We start from the raw sequence: 24,264 nt of genomic DNA, 5'->3' as shown, positions 1-24,264 counted from the left end.
CACCAGTCTGCCCGCCATGCGATCCCATCACCACCGCCTTCCGATCTTCCTCAATCTTAGTAGAAAACACAAGTAATAGCAATGCAAGTAAAGCACAAGTATAAACATGTATATCAATTAATTCAGGAAGCAACTAAGCATGTTATACAATTAGGAAAATAATTCAAGTTGGCAAAGCAAGCAATCAGATAGAAAATGCACATGATGAATACCTGTCCTATTGGCTGTGATATCATATTGTCAGTTCAACTGCCAACCTGACACACCTCCATGGAGATGTCGCCTTTCGGTCTCATATTGGGAAACCCCGAGATATGGTTCCCAGATCACGGTCCAGGATGTCAGTGCCTGCACACTATAGTGATTCTGAAAGGATGCGAGCGGGATACTCTTGCCACGGACCTCACATACTCTTGCCGCGACCTCGACAGGCGGGATTAACCAAACTGTCCCTGCCAGGCGCATAGCATTTTAACAATCTCAGTATAAATCAGTAATTCAGTGGTTTTTTAGAAATCATTTTCAGTATATCAGTGATCCATCATTCCATTCCAAGTCCCAGACTCGTCTCAGCCACCATCAATTCATAATTTCCACAATTCAGTGTCAGTGATCATCAACACAATACTCCTTCTTCTCATTCAACCAAATCCGTCCTCAGTACTCCAGAAATCTAAGTCTCCATTTTCTAAACTTTTTACAAGGAAAATATCTAATTAAATTTACCTAAAGCATCCCCCATGTTTTGACACCTAAAAACAAGCTAAAGGATCTTAGATAAGTGTCACGAAGGCTTACAAACTTGCCAGGAATGTAATACAGACAAAAACAAAATTTTTATTGAAAAACAGGGCAGTGTGCGGATGCATAGGGTTGTGCATACGCACAAACAGAAGAATTTTCAAGAAGTGTGCATACGCACAAAAGGTAAAAGTTTTCATTTTAAACACACACACAGATACATGCGATCGTCCTGAATAGACTGCCACTCCCAGCGTGTGTGTGCGCACCAGAGTGTGCTAGCGCTCCCAACAGTAGGCATCTCCCTGTGTGTGCGTGCACACAAGAGTGTGCGTACGCATGCTTTCAAAAATACACAGGATGTGCGTGCGCACATGGCTGTGCGTACGCACAAGTCAAAAATTGCCACTGATCAGAGCACGCGCACAGCAGTGTGCATGCGCACACAAACCAGAAATCATAAATTCTGCAACATCACAGAATTCAGATTTTTGACACCAACTTCTAATGATCATATATTTCTCTACAAAATTAAGATTTTTATGAAATCTATATCTTTTTAAAGATTTTTGAATTATCTATACTTTGATATAAAATTCAAACCATTTCAAAAACCGTAGCTCAAGATATGATCCGTTGAAGTTCACCAAAAGTCCAGTTTTTACCAAAAGTCGCTAAACCTCAAATTTACCAGAATCTCAATCCAAAATCACCTATTCCACATTCAAAACAGTTATAATATACCTAGATCATATTCACATATCCTCCATTTCATTCCACAATCTAAAATTCACATTTTTATTATCTCCCTACCAAATCATCAATCAATTCATTAATTTCTCAAACAATGCACAACAACATCACACATCAACAATTCCTCATACACAAATCCATCACTTACCACACATCATTATCACAATAGTCACCTAACACCAATCTTAACATAACATCAATAATCCATCATCATGCAACATAAACTCAAAGTCATTATACATCATAATCATCAACATTAAATTTCAATCCTATCCTATGGTTCATTAGCCTAAATGTCCAGAAATATTATATATTACATAGAGAAAACTGAAACCATACATTGGCCGATTCTTAATATGTGCTATACACCAGAGTTTGTGCCCAACAAGCTTTCAACTACAACCAAGCCACCAACTCAAATCCAAAGGCTCCCAAAATAACAATAATCAAGCTATACACAATTAATTCATAAAATCAATACTTAGAGTTCCATATATACATAAAACCACAAGTGATTTAGGATTTCTTACCTTGCCTAATGTGGATTAGAACAAAACTCACTAAGTACCCGGTGCTAGATTGTACCTAGATAATCAAAATCACAAGAACCACTCATTCACGATAGCAACAATTCAAATCTGTTATAGAAGGAAGAACTGTGCAAGAAATTGAAAGTTCCCTAGCACTCTGTTCTAATAAAATCAAAGAGCTCGACGAGAGCTTCACGTAGCAACTAACAGCATGCGAATCGGAGCTCTGGAGAGTGAGATATAGCTCCAAGAAGCAGAGGATGAATAGTGCTTTGTGAACCCTACCTCTCTTCTCTCTCAGTTCACGTTTTAGCTGCTGGAATGTGGTGAAAATGGCTGAGTTTGCCACTTAAGTGGCTTTATATATGTTGCGTTTGGGCCCAACTTGGGCCCGGTCCAATCCATCAGCGTTTTTTGCCTGTTTGGCTCAATTTCGGGCCAAACCTTTAAAATTAATGCCTGATTTTCAATTCTAAATCTTTTCCTAAGATTTTCTACTGTTTTTATTATTCTCGCATAGTACCGAACCGAGTTAAGCCGGTACTGCTAGTTAATTGGCCAGTTCGCATTTTTATGCAATTTTTCGAAGAAAATTACATTTTCCAACTCAGAAAAATCTACTGAGTCCAAAAATCGTATTTAAATTTTCTAATTAATATTCTAAAATTTTAAACCTATTACGGGCAGTTAAATTGTTATTATTATCGGTTAATTAATTCGCGGTTCTTACATTCTCCCCACCAAATAAGGAATTTTGTCCCCAAAATTTGGTTTATCTATCATCTTCATTAAATGTTCCCTTAACTTAAACCTATCTCTCACTATTCAACCTTCCATTCCTCTACGTCAACTCAATTTCCTATTTACATCCTTCATTCCTATTTATAATGTCATATCTTAACCGAATTCAAGCCTACGCTGTACTCATTCTTCTCACTCTTAGCTTCCTTCAATCAACCTCAATACAATATTACCATTTCAATTCAATTACACCTATAATCATCTCCAAAACCTACTCTAATTCAATCTAATCTTACAGCCATAATCAAACTTAGTTTCTTAGAAATCCTTGCTTACCCTAACCTACTATACTCTTCAAGTATTCAAGCCTAAGATATGTTTAGTCACCATTCCACTACCTCTATTCCCAACTATCATGTTCCATTGCATTCCACAAGCTTCTACCGCGCCACTCTGATTTTCATCCACTAATTAATTAACTAATCCAATCCTTCAGTTAAGTCATATATGATTATCGGATTACAAAACCTAGGCTTACTCTTAAACTCCCTCAACTTGATCCAAAATAGGGTTTACGCTCATCCTAAGACTAAGTCATAAGTTAGTGCCTTATAGCATTTCCATACCTAATTTAAGGTTTCATTAAATCCTCAATCTCAAACAATTTTCCACAGCTCCAATTACAATATTTATCAATTTTCAACCATTCAACACTTTCAAAGCCTAGCAACAGTTCCTATACTAACCACAGTTTCAATACCATCCACTCAATCACACTCATAACACACTCAATCATTCCAACACCTAAAATATTCTATTATCCATTCTCTTTACTCATTTGACAAAATCCCAAGGTCCACAATACCACCATACCTTTATTCTACATATAATTATTCAATTCACTTATAATCTCATCAATGTGTACCATTCAACCTCCCTTAGATATACTAAACAACTAATGAATTCCTACCCATCATAACTAAAATCAAATGTTAAACTCAGCCAAAAATTAAAGCCTAAATTCATTTTCACTTATTTTCTCCTTTTCTAATTACCTCTGCACTCAATAATCCACCATGTGCCAAATGTTATATTAACCACCTTATAATCTACACGTGAAAACCAAAATCAAGCGCGAAAATCCCAGGTGATAACTTAACTCAAAATAGTAATTCTTTGGTGATTACATCCATCTCCATGGCGTAGTTCCTCCTTGCTCCACATTTTCAATACGAGCATAAACGCAGTAGGCTCCAGATCATGAGTCAGAGAATTTACTTCGTTACGGCCTCAATCGTCATGACGCCTAACCCACTACATCCTAATGTTACATCGGAACGCACTCTAAGATTTCCAATGAAGCATCATCGTAGATCCCAACTGGTTCATGGAATTCTGGCAACACAAACTTTAGCTTTGTAATTAATCTTTCTTTCAAGTCCTTGAGAAGTTTCTCCACAGTTTGACTTCGTACCAATGGGACCTCCTTGTGTGTCAATTTAATTATAGGTAACGTCATTTGTAAAAGTAAAGCTTCACCACTCCTCGCGATGTCGTACACTCGCAAGTTTCATCCTTCGGGTTTATAATTCGTGTCCTAAGGAACTAACATATCGATGGTTGCATCTAAGGATTGCATGCGATGTCAAAATGATCTCAAGTTACTAGAAGGAATACCAAGCTTAGAAGAGAGTAAATAATTTCGAATGGTATTTGTAAGAAATTGAAGAGATACATTATGTTGTGATCAGACAAGGTTGTTGTAAAAAATAAGAAAATGCTCCAGAAAGAGAATTAGAGTACACCTCATAAAGGAATTCCAAATTAAGAATCTTTGAAAGAAATAATAAGGCACATTGAATCAAAATATGCCTCTACTGATTGTTTATCTCAATAGAAATCTTTCTCACACTTAATTAGGTCAAAACAGATTTAGGCTCATATCAAGGAGTACGAATTTTGCGCAAAGACACGTGCAAGCAAGGGTTTGATTTTAGGAAACATTCATTTTAATTATCAAGAAGGATCGCAGAATAAAGTACTTCATCTTTCATAATTCCACCATGTCAATGCTCCCTCACGCCTTCCGCTGTGTTATTCTAATTAGTTGTCACTAAGAACCCGAATCGCTTGATTGCGTCCACCAGAATTATCTTCTCCCATTAGTTTCTCCGATGCTAAGTTTGGCCAGCCCTAACGACAACGTTCCATAAAATAAAATTAAGCTAAACTCTGGTCCTAAGCCTGACGTTCAATCTGGTATTGCCAGTTCTAAATCCTTGACCCCCTTCATAAATTAATAAGGACGGTCGAGTTACAACCTCCTACCACGGGATTAAAACCCAGTTATCAATTTTATCGTTACCTCGAATTGGAGATCTTTAGTCCCGTCACTAAGACCGGTCCGCACCCTGGTCCATCCTGTAGGGACAACATATAGAGATATGCCCTAACAATCCGTAGCAATAACATCCACTGAACCCAGCCATGCACGATGTTTCAGGATGGTATCTTCCACATCTCGGGCACCTTAACTCCTCTTGTTAATCCCACGCCTTCTTACCTCCTCCTCTCGCCCGGTGATACTGGTCATGGTTAATCCCTCCGATATATCCTTGAATTTGGGATTGCTGAGGGGCATGTCTACCCTTCTTGAAGTTCTGGCCTCTTGATGGAACATACTTCCCATGACCCCTGCTACTAGTACCGCCCTGATTATCTCTCACCAAAGCCGTCTTCTTGGCATAATCTTCAACAATTCTTGCCTTGCTCACCAATTCAGAAAACATTCAAATCTCTAATGGAGTCATAGCATTCATAATATTTTCACTCAGACCTCCTTGGTACCTTTCACACTTCCAACCCTCATAGGACTCAGGGGCTCCTCGACATACCCTTGAGAACCTACAGAGCTCCTCGAACTTACTCGCATACTCGGTCACAGACATTAAACCTTGCTTCAGCTGCATAAGCTCTAACTCTCTGGCCTACCTCACTGAATCAGAAAAATACTTCTTGTAGAAAATAGTCCGAAACAGCTCCCACGAAATATCCATATTCTGTAGTTGCAGGAATCGACACTCTCCTTGCCACCAATGCTGAGCTTCTCCCACTAATTGATAAGTCACATATTTCACGAACTGAGTATTTGGGACATGTTGAGTCTGTAATGCACACTCCATAATTTTGAACCAGTTGTCTACTTCAGTAAGATTTTTCTATCCATTGAAAATCGGTGGGTCAACTTTCAGAAAAGCAGCTAGAGCACTCGGAACGCCACCTAAGCTGTCCTCAGCACCTTTTTCACTTTCATTTCCAGCTGATTGCCTTGTCTGCAGTATAGCATGAGAAGTCATCGCAGTGCTTGCTTGAATCGTGTTAGCTAATTTAGTCATCGCCGCCATGAGTTCAGCGTGATTGTCTGTCGACGGATTACCCTCACTCTCTCTTTGAGTACGTGTTTGACCTCATCCATGAGTTACCATTTAGGGTCCTGCCCATACCAAACAATCGATATCAAGGTGATCAGTCTCAATATCAAAAGCCTAGCGCTTCAATTACCCCCAAAAAGGCACTCACAAACAAGCATGCTATGAAATACCAAGAAGATAACCTAAATAGCATGAAAGAAAAATGACCCAGAGTATGTAATGAAGCACAATTGGTCCATCCCTCAGGCTCACGAGGACGAACCGCTCTCATACCACTAAATGTAACACCCTAATTACCCTAAGTCTTACCTTATGCCGTAAAGCAAAGGTTAATCATAGGTCACATCAATCCTAAGGCTTATATATAAATATATAAAGAAGGAATAATAATTCTAGAAGCCTGATGAAGAAATAAGCTCAAATACGGAATTACAAAAGCGTGAAACATTCACACGAAGCTACAACATAAGGCACAAGATAGACATACAAATATCAAGACATATATATAGAAATATTCAAAGTATAATAGCCATAAGAATCTAGCCGCAACTCGCGGAGTTTAAGCTGGCTAGTTATATACAACACACAAGTTTTGAAAGTAAAACAGCTTATACAAACTTCCTCTCAAGTAAGCTTCTAAGGCAAATAAAATACAAAAGTGAGAGTACTAATAAAAAATAGTCAAAGGAATCCAAAACATGATAAAGGTCCTCCGCTCTGTCACCATCAAGCAACTCATCGAGGTGGATTGTGACCTGCATCTGAAAAAGTAATAACAAGGTATGAAATGAGAACCAGAGGTTCTCAGTATGGTAACAGTACCCAGTAATATAAGATATAAGACCCCGGGATGCCAGAGGCAATCCTAGAGCTTTATATCAACACAAGATTCAACTTAAGGCATAACTAAAATTTAAAACCATAATGAAAAGGGGTAAACTAACTTAAGGGATTTCTAACTATCAGTTCACCACTATCCCACAACCTTCACCAGCCAACCCGCCATGCGATCCCATCACCACCGCCTTTCCGATCCTCCTTAATCCCAGTAGAAAACACAAGTAATAGCAATGCTAGTAAATCACAAGTATAAACATGTATATCAATTAATTCAAGAAGCAACTAAGCATGTTATATAAATAGGCAAACAATTCAAGTTGGCAAAGCAAGAAATTAGATAGAAGATGCACATGATGAATGCATGTCCTATTGGATGTGATATCATATTGTTGGTTCAACTGCCAACCTGACACACCTCCATGGAGATGTTGCCATTTGGTCTCATATTGGGAACCCCCGGAATATCGTGCCTGGATCACAGTCTAGGATGTCAGTGCTTGCACACTATAGTGATTCCGAAAGGATGTGAGTGGGATACTCTTGCCACGGACCTCACATCTCAACGTAAGCGGGACTAACCACCGCCCTTACGCCACCGCCACGACCTCGACAGGCGGGATTAACCAAACCATCCCTGCCAGGCGCATAGCGTCTCAACAATCTCAGTATAAATCGGTAATTCAGTGGTTTTTCAGAAATAATTTTTTAGTATATCAGTGATCTATCATTCCATTCTGAGTCCTAGACTTGTCTCAGCTACCAGCAATTCATAATTTCCACAATTCATTGTCAGTGATCATCAACACAATACCCTTCCATCTCATTCAACCAAATCCATCCTAAGTACTCCAGAAACCTAAGTCTCCATTTTCTAAACTTTTTACAAGAAAAATATCTAATTAAACTGACCTAAAGCATCCCCCATGTTTTGACCCCTAAAAACAAGCTAAACGAACTTAGATAAGTGTCACGAAGGTGTACAAGCTTGTTGGGAAGGTAATACTAGGGGTGTTCGCGGTGCGGTTTGGTTCGGTTTTAAGGGAAAAAGTCATCCGATCCGAACGCTTAATTTATGTGCGGTGCGGTTTGGATTGGATGAAATTTTTTTGGAAATCCGATCCGATCCGATCCGATTACAAGCGGTTTGGATTTGCGGTTTTTTAAATAAAAAAATTAAATACATATAATAAGTCTCAACATCAAATTTTAAATAATCAACAATGATATAACAAGTCTTAAAAATATCTTAAAAAGCTAACGATAACATAACAATAGAAATAAAATTATAGGTTAGTTAAAATAAATAAATAAATAACATTTTGAACATAAAATATTTATTAAATAATAATAATAGATGAATAATAGAAAAATGTATAACAAATTGAACATGTTATAAGTATAATTATAAATATAATAATAAAATAATAATATTATAGCACATTGTGCGGTTTGGATTGGATTGGATCGGTTATGAAAAGTAGATCTAAAATCTGATCCAATCCAGCGGTTTGCAAAAAACAGAATCCAATCAAATCTAAATTAGTGCGGTTTTAATCGGTTTTCGATTTGGATCGGATTGGATGAGTGGTTTAATTTGGATCAGTTTGGATTTGAACACCCCTAGGTAATACAGACAAAAACAAGATTTTTATTGAAAAATAGGGCAGTGTGCAGACGCATAGGGTTGTTCATACACACGAACAGAAGAATTTTCAAGAAGTGTGCGTACGCATAGAAGTGTGCGTACGCACAGAAGGTAAAAGTTTTCGTTTTAAACACGCACACAGATATGTGCGATCGCCCTGAACAGACTACCACTCCTAGCGTGTGCGTGCGCACGAGGTTGTGCATACATACAACTTTCAAAATTTGTAGGGTGTGCGTGCGCACCATAGTGTGCTAGCGCTCGCAACAGTAGGCATTTCCTGTGTGTGCGTGCGCCCAAGAGTGTGCATACGCACACTTTCTAAAATACACAGGGTGTGCGTGCGCACAAGGCTATGTGTACGCACAAGTCAAAAATTGCCACTGATCAGACCACGTGCACAACAGTGTGCGTGCGCACACAAACTAGAAGTCATAAATTCTGTAACATCACAGAATTCAGATTTTTGACATCAACTTCTAATGATCATATCTTTCTCTACAAAATTCATATTTTTACAAAATCTATACCATTTTAAAGCTTTTTGAATTATCTTTAATTTAATATAAAATTCAAACCATTTTAAAAACTGTAGCTCAAGATATGATCCGTCGAAGTTCACCAAAAGTCGCTAAACCTCAATTTTACCAGAATCTAAATCCAAAATCACCTATTCCACATTCAAAACAGTCATAATATACCTAGATCATATTCACATATCCTCCATTTCATTCGACAACCTAAAATTCACATTTTCATTATCTCCCTACCAAATCATCAATCAATTAATTAATCTCTCAAACAATACACAACAACATCACACATCAACAATTCCTCATACACAAATCCATCGCTTACCACCCATCATTATCACAGTAGTCACCCAACACCAATCTTAACACGACATCAATAATCCATCATCATCCAACATAAACTCAAAGTTATTATACATCATAATCATCAACTTTAAATTTCAATCTTATTCTATGGTTCACTAGCCTAAGTGTCCAGAAATATTATATATTACACAGAGAAAACTGAAACCATACCTTGGCCAATTCTCAATATGTGCTACACACTAAAATTTGTGCCCAACAAGTTTTCAACTACAACCAAGCCACCAACTCAAATCCAAAGGCTCCCAAAATCACAATAATCAAGCTATACACAATTAATTCATAAAATCAAAACTTAGGGTTCCATATATACATAAAACCACAAGTGATTTGGGATTTTTTTTACCTTGCCTAATGTGAATTAGAACAAAATCCACTAAGTACCCGGTGCTAGATTGTACCTAGGTAATCAAAATCACAAGAACCACTCATTCACCATAGCCAAAATTTGAATCTGTATAAAAGAAAGAACTGGACAAGAAATTGAAAGTTTCTTACCACTTTGTTCAAATAAAATTGAAGAGATCAACGAGAGCTTCGCGTGGCAACTGACGGCACGCGAATCGGAGCTCCAGAGAGTGAGATATGTAAACCCCACTAAAATCGGTAAATAACTAGTTAATAAATTAAATTTTAATTAGAAAAGCTAAAAATGCAAAACTAATATCAAAATTGGATAGAGCTCATCGAAACGAGAATTTTGATATCAATTTCGATAATTTGGCCCAAAGTTGGACCGAACAGGCCGAACCGGTCGAACCAGACCCGAACTGGGCCGTGGGCCCAACCAACTCACTATATATAATGAGCTGAAGCTCATTTCATTCCATTCAGCATGAAGAACACGCTGGGCAGCAACCTAAATGGGGAAGAACATGTTGAAGATTCCAAAACCCTTGATTTCATTCAAATCCGTATAACTTCTTGCTCCGAGCTCTGATCGTCGCATCGTTTGCGGCTACGCGCCCGTGGCGTCGAGCTCTACAAATTTCATAACATTGAAAGGTAAGAAAGCCACGTTTTCTTCCTTAATTTTCCTATTTCCAATTCTAAATTTATTGAGCTTTGGTGTTGAGATTTTGTATAATTTGGTGTTTTAGGCTCAAGTTAGCTTCTGGGACTTATGGGCTCAAGCTATTGAGTATATGGATATGATAAGAACACCCTAACCCTAACTCAATCTTGTATTTGTAATAGAAAACTGAATTGGAACATATATATATATATATATATATATATATATATATATATATATATATATATATATATATATATATATATATATATTAGATGTAGGTTAAGTGGGTGTTTATGCATTGGAATTGAATTGGGATTACTTGGAGGTTTGTTGGTGACCAAGGCTTGTTTTGGGGCTGTTTGATTGAGGTTGGAGGGGCTGTAATTTTGTGTTGTGAGGCTGCCTTGGGTGAACTAAGTGATCGGCCAAGGTATGGTTTAAGTTTCGCACGTTTAATATTTACGGTGTTGTGAAAACTTAGGTTAGAGGAACCATAGGATAAGTTGAATTGTTTGTTGTATTTAATGATTAGCCTTGTAATGTTGTTGGAATAGATTTGTTGGTGGATATATATTAGAATTATGAGGTGTGGAATTTATTAGTGGTATGCTCTTATATTTATTTATCATGGATTTTGGTTGTGTTTGTTAATAAGGATGTAGAGTTGTGTTGTGGTGGTATTGCATATGCTGTAACTATTCTGTGATGATCGGAATTGTATGGAACCAAGTCCTGGTTAAACATTGGAATATTTGGAACTGAACTGGAGAATTTGGGATTCTTTCGTTAAATATATGATTTATGGTGAATTTTCAAATTGTAGTCGTGGAATCTGAATTTTACTGCATAATTTTTAGTACAGCAGAAACTTGTTGGCTCTACTGCGAATGTTTCAAAATGAATTTTGAAATGAAACTAACTTTAAATAAAGCTTTAGTCCTATTATTTTAACTTCGTAAAATCTCAGAATGGTTAGACTTGTGGTTTTAAAGATATGAATTTTTGAAATACGATGCGTTATACAATAAAAGCCAGATTCTGTTTTCTTAGATCAGCAACTTTGAGAGTTTATAACTTCTAATTATGGATGGATATTCCGGTGCAACCAATTGGAGGTGAAAATTAATTATTCGTAACAGTTGTGATTTAAATTTCAGGGATGTCCATGTTTTAATGAGTGAGTTATGGGACTTGGAAGAGGACATGTTCATTGGTTTTTAAAACAGAATTCTGCAGAAAGTTACTCAACTTCCAAGTTACATAATTCCTTTATTAAAAATGGTTTTGACCTGAGACCAATTGGAAAAGAAATCTGGTTATGTTAAGTTGAACCATATTAAATTTTAAGGCTATTAGATTTAATTTTAATTTTATATGAAATTTTAGATATCGTATGCTGCTGCTGTTTTCTGGTTTCTAAGTACTACAGAGCAGTCAGTTGTTTCTCCCCTGTTTCTGAGACAAGTTAAATCAGAAAATTGTGATTTTTGGTTGTTAGAAAGCTTATTCTGGGATGAACGTCTGGACATAAAGTTTGTCCAATTCTGAGTTCATTTGTTATATTAAAAATAGAAAAGAAAATAGAGTGTCGAGGATGTCTTAGTGAATGTCATGGGTCCGAGAAGTCAAAGATTAATCTTCGTGTTATGTGATTGACTTAATGCTAGAGTTGGGTTGATTTTAAGATTATTCGATATTAAAAAAGTTGAGAAGAGTTTGATAAATGGTTTGGTCAGGACCCGAAAAGGGTAAACGTGATGAATTATAAGGGAATGATGATGAAAAATGTGAAAGGGAAGTTGTTAATAAAAGGAGTTAACATGCCATAGCTTGATGAATGATTAAATAATGATTATGACTATGAAATGGCTTACGAATGATGATATCTGAGATACGAGTTTTCCTGGGTAAAAACCGTGGCTCGCCACCACGTGTTCCAGGTTGAATCTTGATACTCTGTTGACCCTATGTCGTAAGGGTGACCGGGCATGTATAAATTCCTGGGTATGGATAGCCCCCATTGAGTAATTTATATGATGATTGAATGTGAACTCTATGCATAGACTCTTAGGGATGCGCGACGGGGGACAGTCTAAGGTTTTCGGACTTGTCGGGTTGGCTGGATAACCGACAGATGGGCCCCATCAGCCATAGAACAGGCATGCATCATATGCATTTGTTTGTTTTGATTGCTATGCATTTCCTGGGTTTGCCTAATTTATTTATATCACATGCTACCTGTTATACTTGCTACTTGTACTATCTGCTCATTACTTGTGCGTGAACTTGTTTGGTTGCTTGTTTCTGTTGCATTATGGATGATGGAGGGATGGAGGAAAAGGAGAAATGGTTTGGTGTTAGATTATAATTGAAATTGTGTAAGTTAGGTAGATTTAGAATACCTACCCATGTTTATGGCTTCTGTTTAGTAATTAAGTTGGATGATTGAATAACGAAGTTCTAGGATGGCCTTTGGTATTCTCAGGACCTTATTTATTATACGCGTGGCACTTTTACCATGCTGAGAACCTCCGGTTCTCATTCCATATTGTATAGTTATTTTTTAGATGCATGTCGAAAGGCTCCTCGCTAGTTGTCTGGATCCTGGGAAGTGAAGTAGTCCTTTTGTGTATTTTGGTTTCCTGTTGTATATATGTATTTAGCTTACTCTCCAAGTAACTTATGTATGCTGCTCCTCTTAGAGGTTGAGGGAGAGATAGGAGTTTATTTTGGTATTTGGTGTATTTTGGGGATATATATCCCCTGGCCAGCCTTAGCTTCGCAGGCTGAGTCAGGGGCTAGTTATGTTGTTTCCTTGGCTTTCCTTTATTCTTTTGCTTATCTTTATCATGTCCCTATTAGGTTTCTTAGCACGCAAGTAATCCTTTCCTGAGCGTTGCACTTTTTATTTTGTGATTTTGTTTTACCCGTTTTTTAAGGCTCCTAGTTAAGTATCCTTTTCTCTATTATATATATATATATATTACTATTTTTAGAGGTCGTAATACCTTACTATCTCAGTCTTATGACTTAAGCATAAGATTATGTATGGTAGGGTGTTACATTATGGTATCAGAGCAGTTCGTTCCTATAGAGTCTAAGGACGGACTGAATATGCTACTGTGCATTCTCTGTGTATGTGTCTATGTGATATTAGGATATCTAACTGATATGTGTAGCATACATGTTCGTGAGCATGTGTTTGGGACTCTTAAGCACTAAACTTGAAATATTGAGACTGATCACCTTAATATCAATTGTTTGGTGTGAACAGGGACCAAATGTCGACTCGCGGATCTGAGTGAGGTAACTGAAAGGAAAATCCTAGGACCGAACCAATGCGAGGACCCCGAGATGGAAGCTCAGGTGTTGGTACAAGCAACATAGGTCAATACTATAGGTCCATGACCCTTACTGATTTCCTCAAGAGTGGTCCACCCTGGTTTAACAGAAATGCCAATGCGTTAGAGGCTGATCGGTGGTTTCGAGATGTGGAGAGATTCTTATACACTCAACACATACCAGAAGTATAGTCGGTGGAAATAGTGACTTACATGTTGGAAGGTGATGCTCAGGAATGGTGGCAGGAGTTATATCACACCTTGCAGATGGAGTTAACAGATATCCCTTGGAGTAGAGTTAAGACGGAATTTTACGGAAAATATTTCTTGCATGCAATTCGCATTGCAAAAGAATTGGAGTTAATGCAATTGAAGCAAGAAAATATGTTTGTTGCTGACTATACCCGTGAATTCGACAACTTGTGTCATCTCTCAAGAGTTTGTCAAGGAAATCCAGCTGACTATGAGGCGTGGAAGTGTGTTCAGTATGAGAAGAGGCTTAGAAGAGACATCTTCAACTGCGTGAGTCCGCAAAGGTTAACGAATTTTCCTGAATTGGTTATGAAAAGTCAATTCGCGAAACGTTACTCCATGAAGTCAGCAATGTTACAGGAAGGCTATAGAGAGACTGCTCCAGATGAGCCGCATGGAGCCGAACTAGGTGTATGTTACAAGTGCGGAAAGCCGGGCATATAGCTCGAGACTATCCACACAAGAAATGCCGGGATGCAGTCGAATCTGATCTTCAGACCTGAGGTAACTATAAGCTAGCAGTTGAGTTTTTAACTACCTTGCGTATCATTAATATATGTATGATCCATTGGTGAAGCATGACAAGTTTTGATGATCGTGGAGTCCGAGCCAATGGTTAGTTGAAGACTACTAGTTGTTGAGATGGAGCGATACTTAGCTAATTTAGATGAGTGACTGCCGACTAGGTTCTTGGAAGATAAGAATCAGAATGACGAAGTGGACGCTGGGTGAATTATACCTATGGAATTGGAACCGTTGAGAGATATGCGGAGTTACTGTTTAAAATCCAGTGATGTTAAGATTTCAAAGAAAAAGGAATAGAGCGAGTTTAACCTTTAGTTGTTAATTGATCGAGAGACAAGTAGAGGTGAGACCAAATTCCTATACAAAAGAGTTTCCAAGACCGTTCTTGAAGATGTACCAGAATTTCCACCTTAGAGAGAACGTGAGTTTGCCATAGACGTAGTTCGAAAATCGGATCCGTATCGATTGCAACACAAGTGAAGACATCATTAGAATCAGTAGAGGTTAAGACCGAGTTGAAGAGAGAACTGGAAGAGAGGATCATCCAACTAAGTGTCTCTTTGCGAGAGCGTGCCAGCAAATCTTCACGACTTAATCTAACCTTTCTCTTATAGCTTGCATTGAAAGTTCTATCTTGAACCTTCTCTTGTAAAAGCCCAACTCATTGTTCTTCCGATCTTGTTCCTTACTCGTACAAAGCTTGTCTCTTTTGAATTCAGCTTGAACTCATCCTAATATAATCACATAACTTTTGAATCCTGGTGACTTGCGGTGCGTGAAGTTGCTCTCTTGTGGAAACTCGCATTCCTTTCAAGTCAACTAGAACCTATTCAATCCGATATGCCTTATTTTTTCTATTTAAGCTTTGATTCGAACTTCTTTCCTGAAATGCAATTAGGTTTCTCCTCTTGTGCATCCCATTAGTTCTGTACAACTCCGGTTAACTGTATGCAAGACTTTCTTTTGAATTCTTGTGAACACCGTTCACGCTACTCGTTCGTCCCTTTGAACATAATGTTTCTTTGAAAAATAAACTCGTATTGGATTTTGCGTCATGCACAACTCTTAGATGCAATTATTAGAGTGTCAATCCTTTAGGGCAAGACTTTGGAACTTGAAAGTAAACCAGCGACATTTTGAGGGAATTCAAAACCTTAATCCTCGCCTATCGTATTGCTCGTGACTAGATAGATGCAATAAGGTGCACCATGTGAATGAAATACCAGGATATGATGAAAGCCTTCGAGTCATGGAAAGAAGATCGATCCTTATGCCAATACTTGTATCACTTGAACCTAATGAACCATTTGGGGAATTATTACGAGGCATTATTGGAAGACTTAAGACGTGTGCTGAAGTGACATCGTGAGATCGTAGCAGACGCCTTAAGCAAGAAGTTTCTAAGGGATTCTTGGACGTTATTTCCAAAGGAGAAAATGTTAGACGAGTTAAAGTTCTAAGTTGGAGAGTGAGAGTGTAGTTGGAAGGGTCAGAATAAATCCATTGCCAGTTTATAACATGGTAAACAAAAGGGAACTAAGAAGAGATTTATATGCCTAATGCCGAAAAGAGAGATCGTAGAATCAAGGACTTAGGGAGCGCAATAACGGTGATAAGGAGCTACTAAGAGTACCGAAGCGGGTTGAATCAAGAAGATACCAAGAGAGGGTTATGTGTCGAAATCGGAAATTGAAATGAGAAACTATTGCCCGAAGCTTATAAGAGAGGATTTTCGAATTTACCTTAAGATTTTTAAAACCTATCACGAATCCAAGAAGATATTTTGAGCAGCCAAAAATGAAGACGAAGTGGCAATCTATGTGATTACAAGTTTGATGCATGAGAAAGAAAAGAGAGACCACCAGGAGCTGTGCAGAATGCTACAACCATCAAAGGTTCTACATTAAGGGTAACAGAGAATAGCCATTGATTTCATAATAGGTTACCGAGGACTAGGACAAAAGGTGATACTGTTAGGGAACTGTGGATCAAGTGACCAAGTCCGTTTTGCCCATTAGAGTAAACTAATGATTGGGGATATCAAAGAGACTATACATTAGAGAGAAGGTGAGACTTCGCAGTACGCTAAACACCTCTGAATTAATCATAAACTGAAACGTTGAACGTCCTAGTTCCTGAATTTGACAGCCGAGACTACGGAGACAAAGCTACACAAACTTGAGTTAGGATTCTCATTATAAAAGCCAACAAAAGAGCTAGGCAGATTTAAGAAGAAGACTTCTGAAGTTGGATGGAAGGAGATACCTATCTCTGAAGATTACTTCAATGAACTAGAGTCGGATAAGCAATCAAAAACAAGGAAGTTAAAACCCGCTTCCAAAACAAATTCATGTCTTACAACCTAAGCTAGCTTAAATAAAAGGAGATGGACGTTTCGAGTGACGAGATCAGTTCCAAGAAAACTCTGAATATGCTGAAGGACTATCCACACCTCTTTTTAGATAACTGAATCTAAATTTTGAGGGCAAAATTCCTAATTAGGTGGGTAGGATGTAAATCCCGCTAAAATTAGTAAATAACTAGTGAATAAATTAAATTTTAATTAGAAAATCTAAAAATACAAAACTAATATCAAAATTGGATAGATCTCGTCGAAACAAGAATTTTGATATCAATTTCGATAATTTGGTCCAAAGTTAGACCGAACAGGCCGAACCAGTCGAACTAGACCCGAGCCGGACCCGTGGGCCCAACCAACTCACTATATATAATGAGCTGAAGCTCATTTCATTCCATTCAGCATGCAGAATATGCTGGGCAGCAACCTAAATGGGGAAGAACATGTTGAAGATTCCAAAACCCTTGATTTCATTCAAATCCATATAACTTCTTGCTCCAAGCTCCGATCGTTGCACCGTTTGCGGCTACGTGCCCGTGGCATCGAGCTCTACAAAGCCCATAACATTGAAAGGTAAGAAATCCACATTTTTTCCTCAATTTTCCTATTTCCAGTTCTGAATTTATTGGGCTTTGGTGTTGAGATTTTGTATAATTTGGTGTTTTAGGCTCAAGTTAGCTTCTGGGACTTATGGGCTCAAGCTATTGAGCATATGGATATGGTAAGAACACCCTAATCCTAACTCAATCTTGTATTTGTAATGGAAAACTGAATTAGAACATATATATATATATATATATATATATATATTAGGTGTAGGTTAAGTGGGTGTTTATGCATTGGAATTGAATTGGGATTACTTGGAGGTTTGTTGGTGACCAAGGCTTGTTTTGGGGCTGTTTGATTGAGGTTGGAGGGGCTGTAATTTTGAGTTGTGAGGCTGCCTTTGGTGAACTAAGTGATCGGCCAAGGTATGGTTTAAGTTTCGAACGTTTAATATTTACGGTGTTGTAAAAACTTAGGTTAGAGGAACCATAGGATAAGTTGAATTGTTTGTTGTATTTAATGATTAGCCTTGTAATGTTGTTGGAATAGATTTGTTGGTGGATATATATTGGAATTATGAGGTGTGGAAGTTATTAGTAGTATGCTCTTATATTTATTTATCATGGATTATGGTTGGTGTTTGTTAATAAGGATGTAGAGTTGTGTTGTGGTGGTATTGCATATACTGTAACTAATTTTGTGATGATCGGAATTGCGTAGAACCAAGTCCTGGTTAAACCTCGGAATATTTGGAACTGAACTGGAGAATTTGGGATTCTTTCGTTAAATATATGATTTATGATGAATTTTCAAATTGTAGTCGTGGAATTTGATTTTTACTGCGTAATTTTTAGTACAGCAGAAACTTGTTGGCTCTACTGCGAATATTTCAAAATGAATTTTGAAATGAAACTAATTTTAAATAAAGCTTTAGTCCTATTATTTTAACGTCGTAAAATTTCAGAATGGTTGGACTTGTGATTTAAATATATGAATTTTTGAAATACGATGCGTTATACAATAAAAGCCAGATTCTGTTTTCTTAGATCAGCAACTTTGAGAGTTTATAACTTCTGATTATGGATGGATATTCAGGTGCAACCAATTGGAGGTGAAAATTAATTATGGTTAACAGTTGTGATTTAAATTTCAGGGCTATCCATGTTTAATGAGTGAGTTATGGGACTTGGAAGAGGACATCTTCATTGGTTTTTAAAACAGAATTCTACAGAAAGTTACTCAACTTCCAAGTTACATAACTCCTTCATTAAAAATGGTTTTGATCTGAAACAAATTGGAAAAGAAATCTGGATATGTTAATTTGAACCACATTAATTTTTAATGTTATTGGTTTTAATTTGAATTTTATATAGAATTTTAGATATCGTATGTTGCTGCTGTTTTCTGGTTTCTAAGTACTGCAGAGCAGTCAGCATTTCTCCTCTGTTTCTGAGACTAGTTAAATCAGAAAATTATGATTTTTGGTTGTTAGAAAGCTTATTCTGGGATGAACGTCTGGACATAAAGTTTGTCCAATTCCGAGTTCATTTGTTATATTAAAAATAGAAAAGAAAATAGAGTGTCGAGGATGTCTTAGTGAATGTCATGGGTCCGAGAAGTCAAAGATTAATCTTCGTGTTATGTGATTGACTTAATGCTAGAGTTGGGTTGATTTTAAGATTATTCGATATTAAAAAGGTTGAGAAGAGTTTGATAAATGGTTTGCTCAGGACCCGAAAAGGGTAAACGTGATGAATTATAAGTGAATAATGATGAAAAATGTGAAAGGGAAGTTGTTAATAAAAGGAGTTAACATGCCATGGCTTGATGAATGAATAAATAATGATTATGACTATGAAATGGCTTATGAATGATGATATATGAGATACGAGTTTCTCTGGGTAAAAACCGTGGCTCGCCACCACGTGTTTCAGGTTGAATCTCGATACTCTGTTGACCCTACGTTGTAAGGGTGACCGGGCACGTATAAATTCCCGGGTACGGATAGCCCCCATTGAGTAATTTATATGATGATTGAATGTGAACTCTATGCATAGACTCTTGGGGATGCGCGACGGGGGACAGTCTAAGGTTTTCGGACTTGTCGGATTAGCTGGATAACCGACAGATGGGCCCCATCAGCCATAGGACAGGCATGCATCATATGCATTTGTTTGTTTTGATTGCTATGCGTTTCCTGGGTTTGCCTAATTGATTTATATCACCTGCTACCTGTTATATTTGCTACTTGTACTATCTGCTCATTACTTGTGCGTGAACTTGTTTGGTTGCTTGTTTCTGTTGCATTATGGATGATGGAGGGATGGAAGAAAAGGAGAAATATTTTGGTGTTAGATTAGGATTGAAATTGAGTAAGTTAGGTAGATTTAGAATACCTACCCATGTTTATAGCTTCTGTTTAGTAATTAAGTTGGATAATTGAATAACGAAGTTCTAGGATGGCCTATGGTATTCTCAGGACCTTATTTATTATACGCGTGGCACTTTTACCATGCTGAGAACCACCGATTCTCATTCCATATTGTATTGTTGTTTTTCAGATGCACATCGAGAGGCTCCTCGCTAGTTGTCTGGATCCTGGAAAGCGAAGTAGTCCTTTGGTGTATTTTAGTTTCCTGTTGTATATATGTATTTAGCTTACTCTCCAAGTAACTTATGTATGCTGCTCCTCTTAGAGGTTGGGGGAGAGATAGGAGTTTATTTTGGTATTTTGGTGTATTTTGGGGATACCTATGTATGTTCATATGTATATATATATCTGGCCAGCCTTAGCTTCGCAGGCTGAGTCAGGGGCTAGTTATGCTGTTTCCTTGGCTTTCCTTTATTCTTTTGCTTATCTTTATCTTGTCCCTATTAGGTTTCTTAGCACGCAAGTAATCCTTTCCTGAGCGTTGCACTTTTTATTTTGCGATTTTGTTTTATCCGTTTTTTAAGGCTCCTAGTTAAGTATCCTTTTTCTCTCTCTATATATATATATATATATATATATATATTACTATTTTTAGAGGTCGTAATACCTTACTATCTCAGTCTTATGACTTAAGCATAAGATTATGTATGGTAGGGTGTTACAAGATATAGCTCCAAGAAGAGGAGGATGAATAGTGCTTTGTGAACCCTACCTCTCTTCTCTCTCAATTCACGTTTTAGCTGCTGGAATGTGGTGAAATGGCTGAGTTTGCCACTTAAGTGGCTTTATATATGTTGGGCTTGGGTCCAAGTTGGGCCCAGTCCAACCCGTTAGCATTTTGGTCTGTTTGGCTCAATTTTAAGCCAAACCTTTAAAATTAATACCCGATTTTCAATTCTAAATATTTTCCTAAGGTTTTCTACTATTTTTATTATTCTCGCACAGTACTGGACCGAGTTATGCCGGTACTGCCGGTTAATTGACCGGTTCGCGTTTTTATGCAATTTTTCGAAGAAAAGTACATTTTCCAACTCAGAAAAATCTACTGAATCCAAAAATCGTATTTAAATTTTCTAATTAATATTCTAAAATTTTGAACCTATTCCGGACAATTAAATTATTATTATTTTACGTTAATTAATCGATTAATTAATTCGCGATTCTTACATCTCTTATGTTTTCCTATTTATTTTTTTAATTCATTAAATCCAATCAATTATAATAAATTAATTATATCAACTAATTAATTCAATCAACTATTTCCTAATTTATTTTTTTGAATTCAATAAATCAAATAAAATCAATTATACTAATTATTTGTATCAATTAATTGATTTGATTAATTCTTAAAAGTATTTTTATTTAATTTATTTTATTTATTTAAATACATGAACTATAACTAATTAATTATTTAATTTTATTAGGATAAATATATCAAATTTTATTCCTAATATCAAAATACAAACTTTTATTCCTTCTATTTTTATTTTACCACTATAAAAGACCATATATACTAGAAGAAAATATTATTTGTTTACCAATTACTCTTTTGGGTACAACAATTCTATTTTTTCCTATGAGGTGTCGTCGTAAGAAAGCAACCATTGTGAACACAAACCACCACACCCTCCAACTCCTGTTAACGAGTGCTAATAATTCGGAACTTTATATGATATGTTAGTCATGAACCGTTCATGGACCATGGTGTTATCATGTATATATAAATAAAAAAAGTTCCGTATTTAAACTTACTCAAGTCATTTACCTATTTGTGTGGTATATTGTAATGTAAAATTACTTTCAATTTGTGTTGTACAATAATATTATTGTCTAATTTAAGCTTTTACTTTAGAATTGTGTTATGATTTTATCTCATTATTTTTTTTAGATATCAAATTGATGTATTTTTATTTATTATTATTGAAACGGATGTGATATGAAATTTATAAAAATAAAATTCTCACACTCAATTTATTTTGTTGTAGTCTTCTATCTCTTTTATTTTTTATTTTCTTCTTATTCATTTTATTTTTTTAAATATCACATAATTTATTATAATTTATATCAATTAATTATAATTCATTATATCAGTTAATTTAATTCATTAATTTATAATATGCATAATAAAATAGATAATTTGTTACTTATAACGTTAATTCTTCTAAAATCTAAATCTAGATATAATTATACTTTTACTTTTTGTTATGATCAAAACATTATTATAATGAGTAATAATTAACCACTCATACTTTTAATCAAAGTGTTTGGATGATTTTTTTATTTATTAATATTAATTATTGATTTTTTTGTAAATAAATTGTATTATAATTTTATGTTAGTTCATAATTAATTAACGATTAATGTTCATGAAGATATGTTACTCTAAATTTTATCTTTTACAAATATTTTATTTAAATGTGATTTTCTAAACATAAAAATTTATTATTTTTAATTTTTTAAACATAAAAATTTATTACTTTTAATAATATCATACTTTTACTTTTTTTTTAATTCTAAATGAATATTTTATCGAATACTAATTAAAGTCATCCTTTCATTTGCTTTAACTAATCTATTATCTAACTATTATATAAAATTAAAATCGTATTGATGTATTTAATATTAAAGTTGGTTTGGCTTTTTATTTAGAGATTTTCGATTTTTTTTGTCTAATCCACCAAAACTATTCAATTATGAATAGTCACTTTTATCTTATTTTATATCACTTCAATTTTTATATTTTATAATATAATTAGGGCTGTACATAGTTTGGTTAATTAACCAAATTAGTTTTATATGATAAAACTGGTTATTAATCGGTTAGAAAATTTAAAAATCGGTTATAAAAGTAAAAACTAGTTTTGAAAAATAATCGGTTTTTAAAAAAAAAACAACTTTTACATAGAAAAATTGGATTTTTTAAAAACCAAAATAAAAAATTGGTTAACCAATTTAATCACAAGAGTTGCATAAATTTAGTTTTGGTTTTGGTTAATCGGTTAAAAATCGGTTTTTAAAATTTGGTTTTAGTTAACCACTTTTTAATAATATGGATATGATTTTTAAAATTGTTTTATTAAATTGGTTAACTAAAATGTAGTTATGATTTTTTAACCGATTAACCATAATTTGGTTATTTTATGTACACCCCTAAATATAATACTAAATACATCAATAGTAAAATAACATAGTAAATTATCATGTTTTAATATTAAATATAAAATTAATACGTAGAAAAATTTTCAAGCTTTTAAATCAATACGGATTATTGTAAGTAACAACAATGCTTATTTATGGCATAGAAAAAGGAATATAGAATCTTACGTTTTGAATATAAAAATTTAGAAAAATGTTATATGTACAAATATAATTACATAGTGTTAATTTTTTTTAATGGTATAGACTAACACCTCTAATTTTATTTCATGGTTAAATTAAAAAGTTATTATTTTAAAGGTAGTCAGGAAAAAAACAACGAAATTGATGAAAAAAAATAGTTAACTTATATTATTCTATTAATTTATTTAATATATTAAATTATTTTTATTTATATTAAGATTACGTTTGAATATTTTAAAATAAAAAATATAATTAATCATAATTTGCATATTAAGTTATGTTGAGTACATGATATTCTATTGTGCTGCTAAAAGTAAAAATGAGATAACAAATATAATTTTATCTCTTAATTTAGTATATTTATTTATATTTTATATTTTTTTATAATTAATTTTGTATGATATTGGTATATTGAATAAAAATACCTACTATAATAAAAGAAAATAGAATTAAATTTCACTCAATAATTTTATACTCTTTACTTTTTTTCACCTTCATTTTGAATTTTAATTTATTACTCAAGGGTACTGAAATTTTATTGATACTGAAATAAAGTTACAAAATGATCCATAGAGTAGAATAAATAAGATAGTATGATACCCACATTACAACATCCAAATGAAACAACCTAGGATCTAAAATGCTTATCTTTCTCTTTCTCGCTGTCTATTATATTATCTATTCAATTATACAAAAATCAAATTTTTACATTTAATGATGGATCTGATATAGCATGTTTCTGAGAGTATTTCTTAATTTATTTCTTTTAACTCATTAAATATAATTTATTATGATGAATTAATTATATCAACTAATTGATTTGATTAAATATTTAAGATCACACAATTTAAAATTATGTATATCAATTAATTGTTT

At 35.1% G+C, this 24,264-nt stretch overlaps 1 protein-coding gene across 1 annotated transcript; it reads left to right on the top strand.

The window, feature by feature from the left end:
* Positions 1-14,149: 14,149 nt before the first annotated feature.
* On the top strand, positions 14,150-14,632 carry LOC148553810 (uncharacterized). Its single transcript, XM_088494891.1, has one exon. The coding sequence runs from the start codon at positions 14,150-14,152 to the stop codon at positions 14,630-14,632; it is 483 nt and encodes a 160-aa protein (XP_088351017.1).
* Positions 14,633-24,264: the final 9,632 nt, after the last annotated feature.

The sequence above is a fragment of the Arachis ipaensis genome, chromosome B7, assembly GCF_059453495.1.
Source record: "Arachis ipaensis isolate K30076 ecotype BB chromosome B7, ASM5945349v1, whole genome shotgun sequence".
Taxonomy (NCBI): domain Eukaryota; kingdom Viridiplantae; phylum Streptophyta; class Magnoliopsida; order Fabales; family Fabaceae; genus Arachis; species Arachis ipaensis.
Note: the sequence above shows the minus strand (reverse complement) of the source record. Positions and strands in the feature narration are given on the sequence as shown.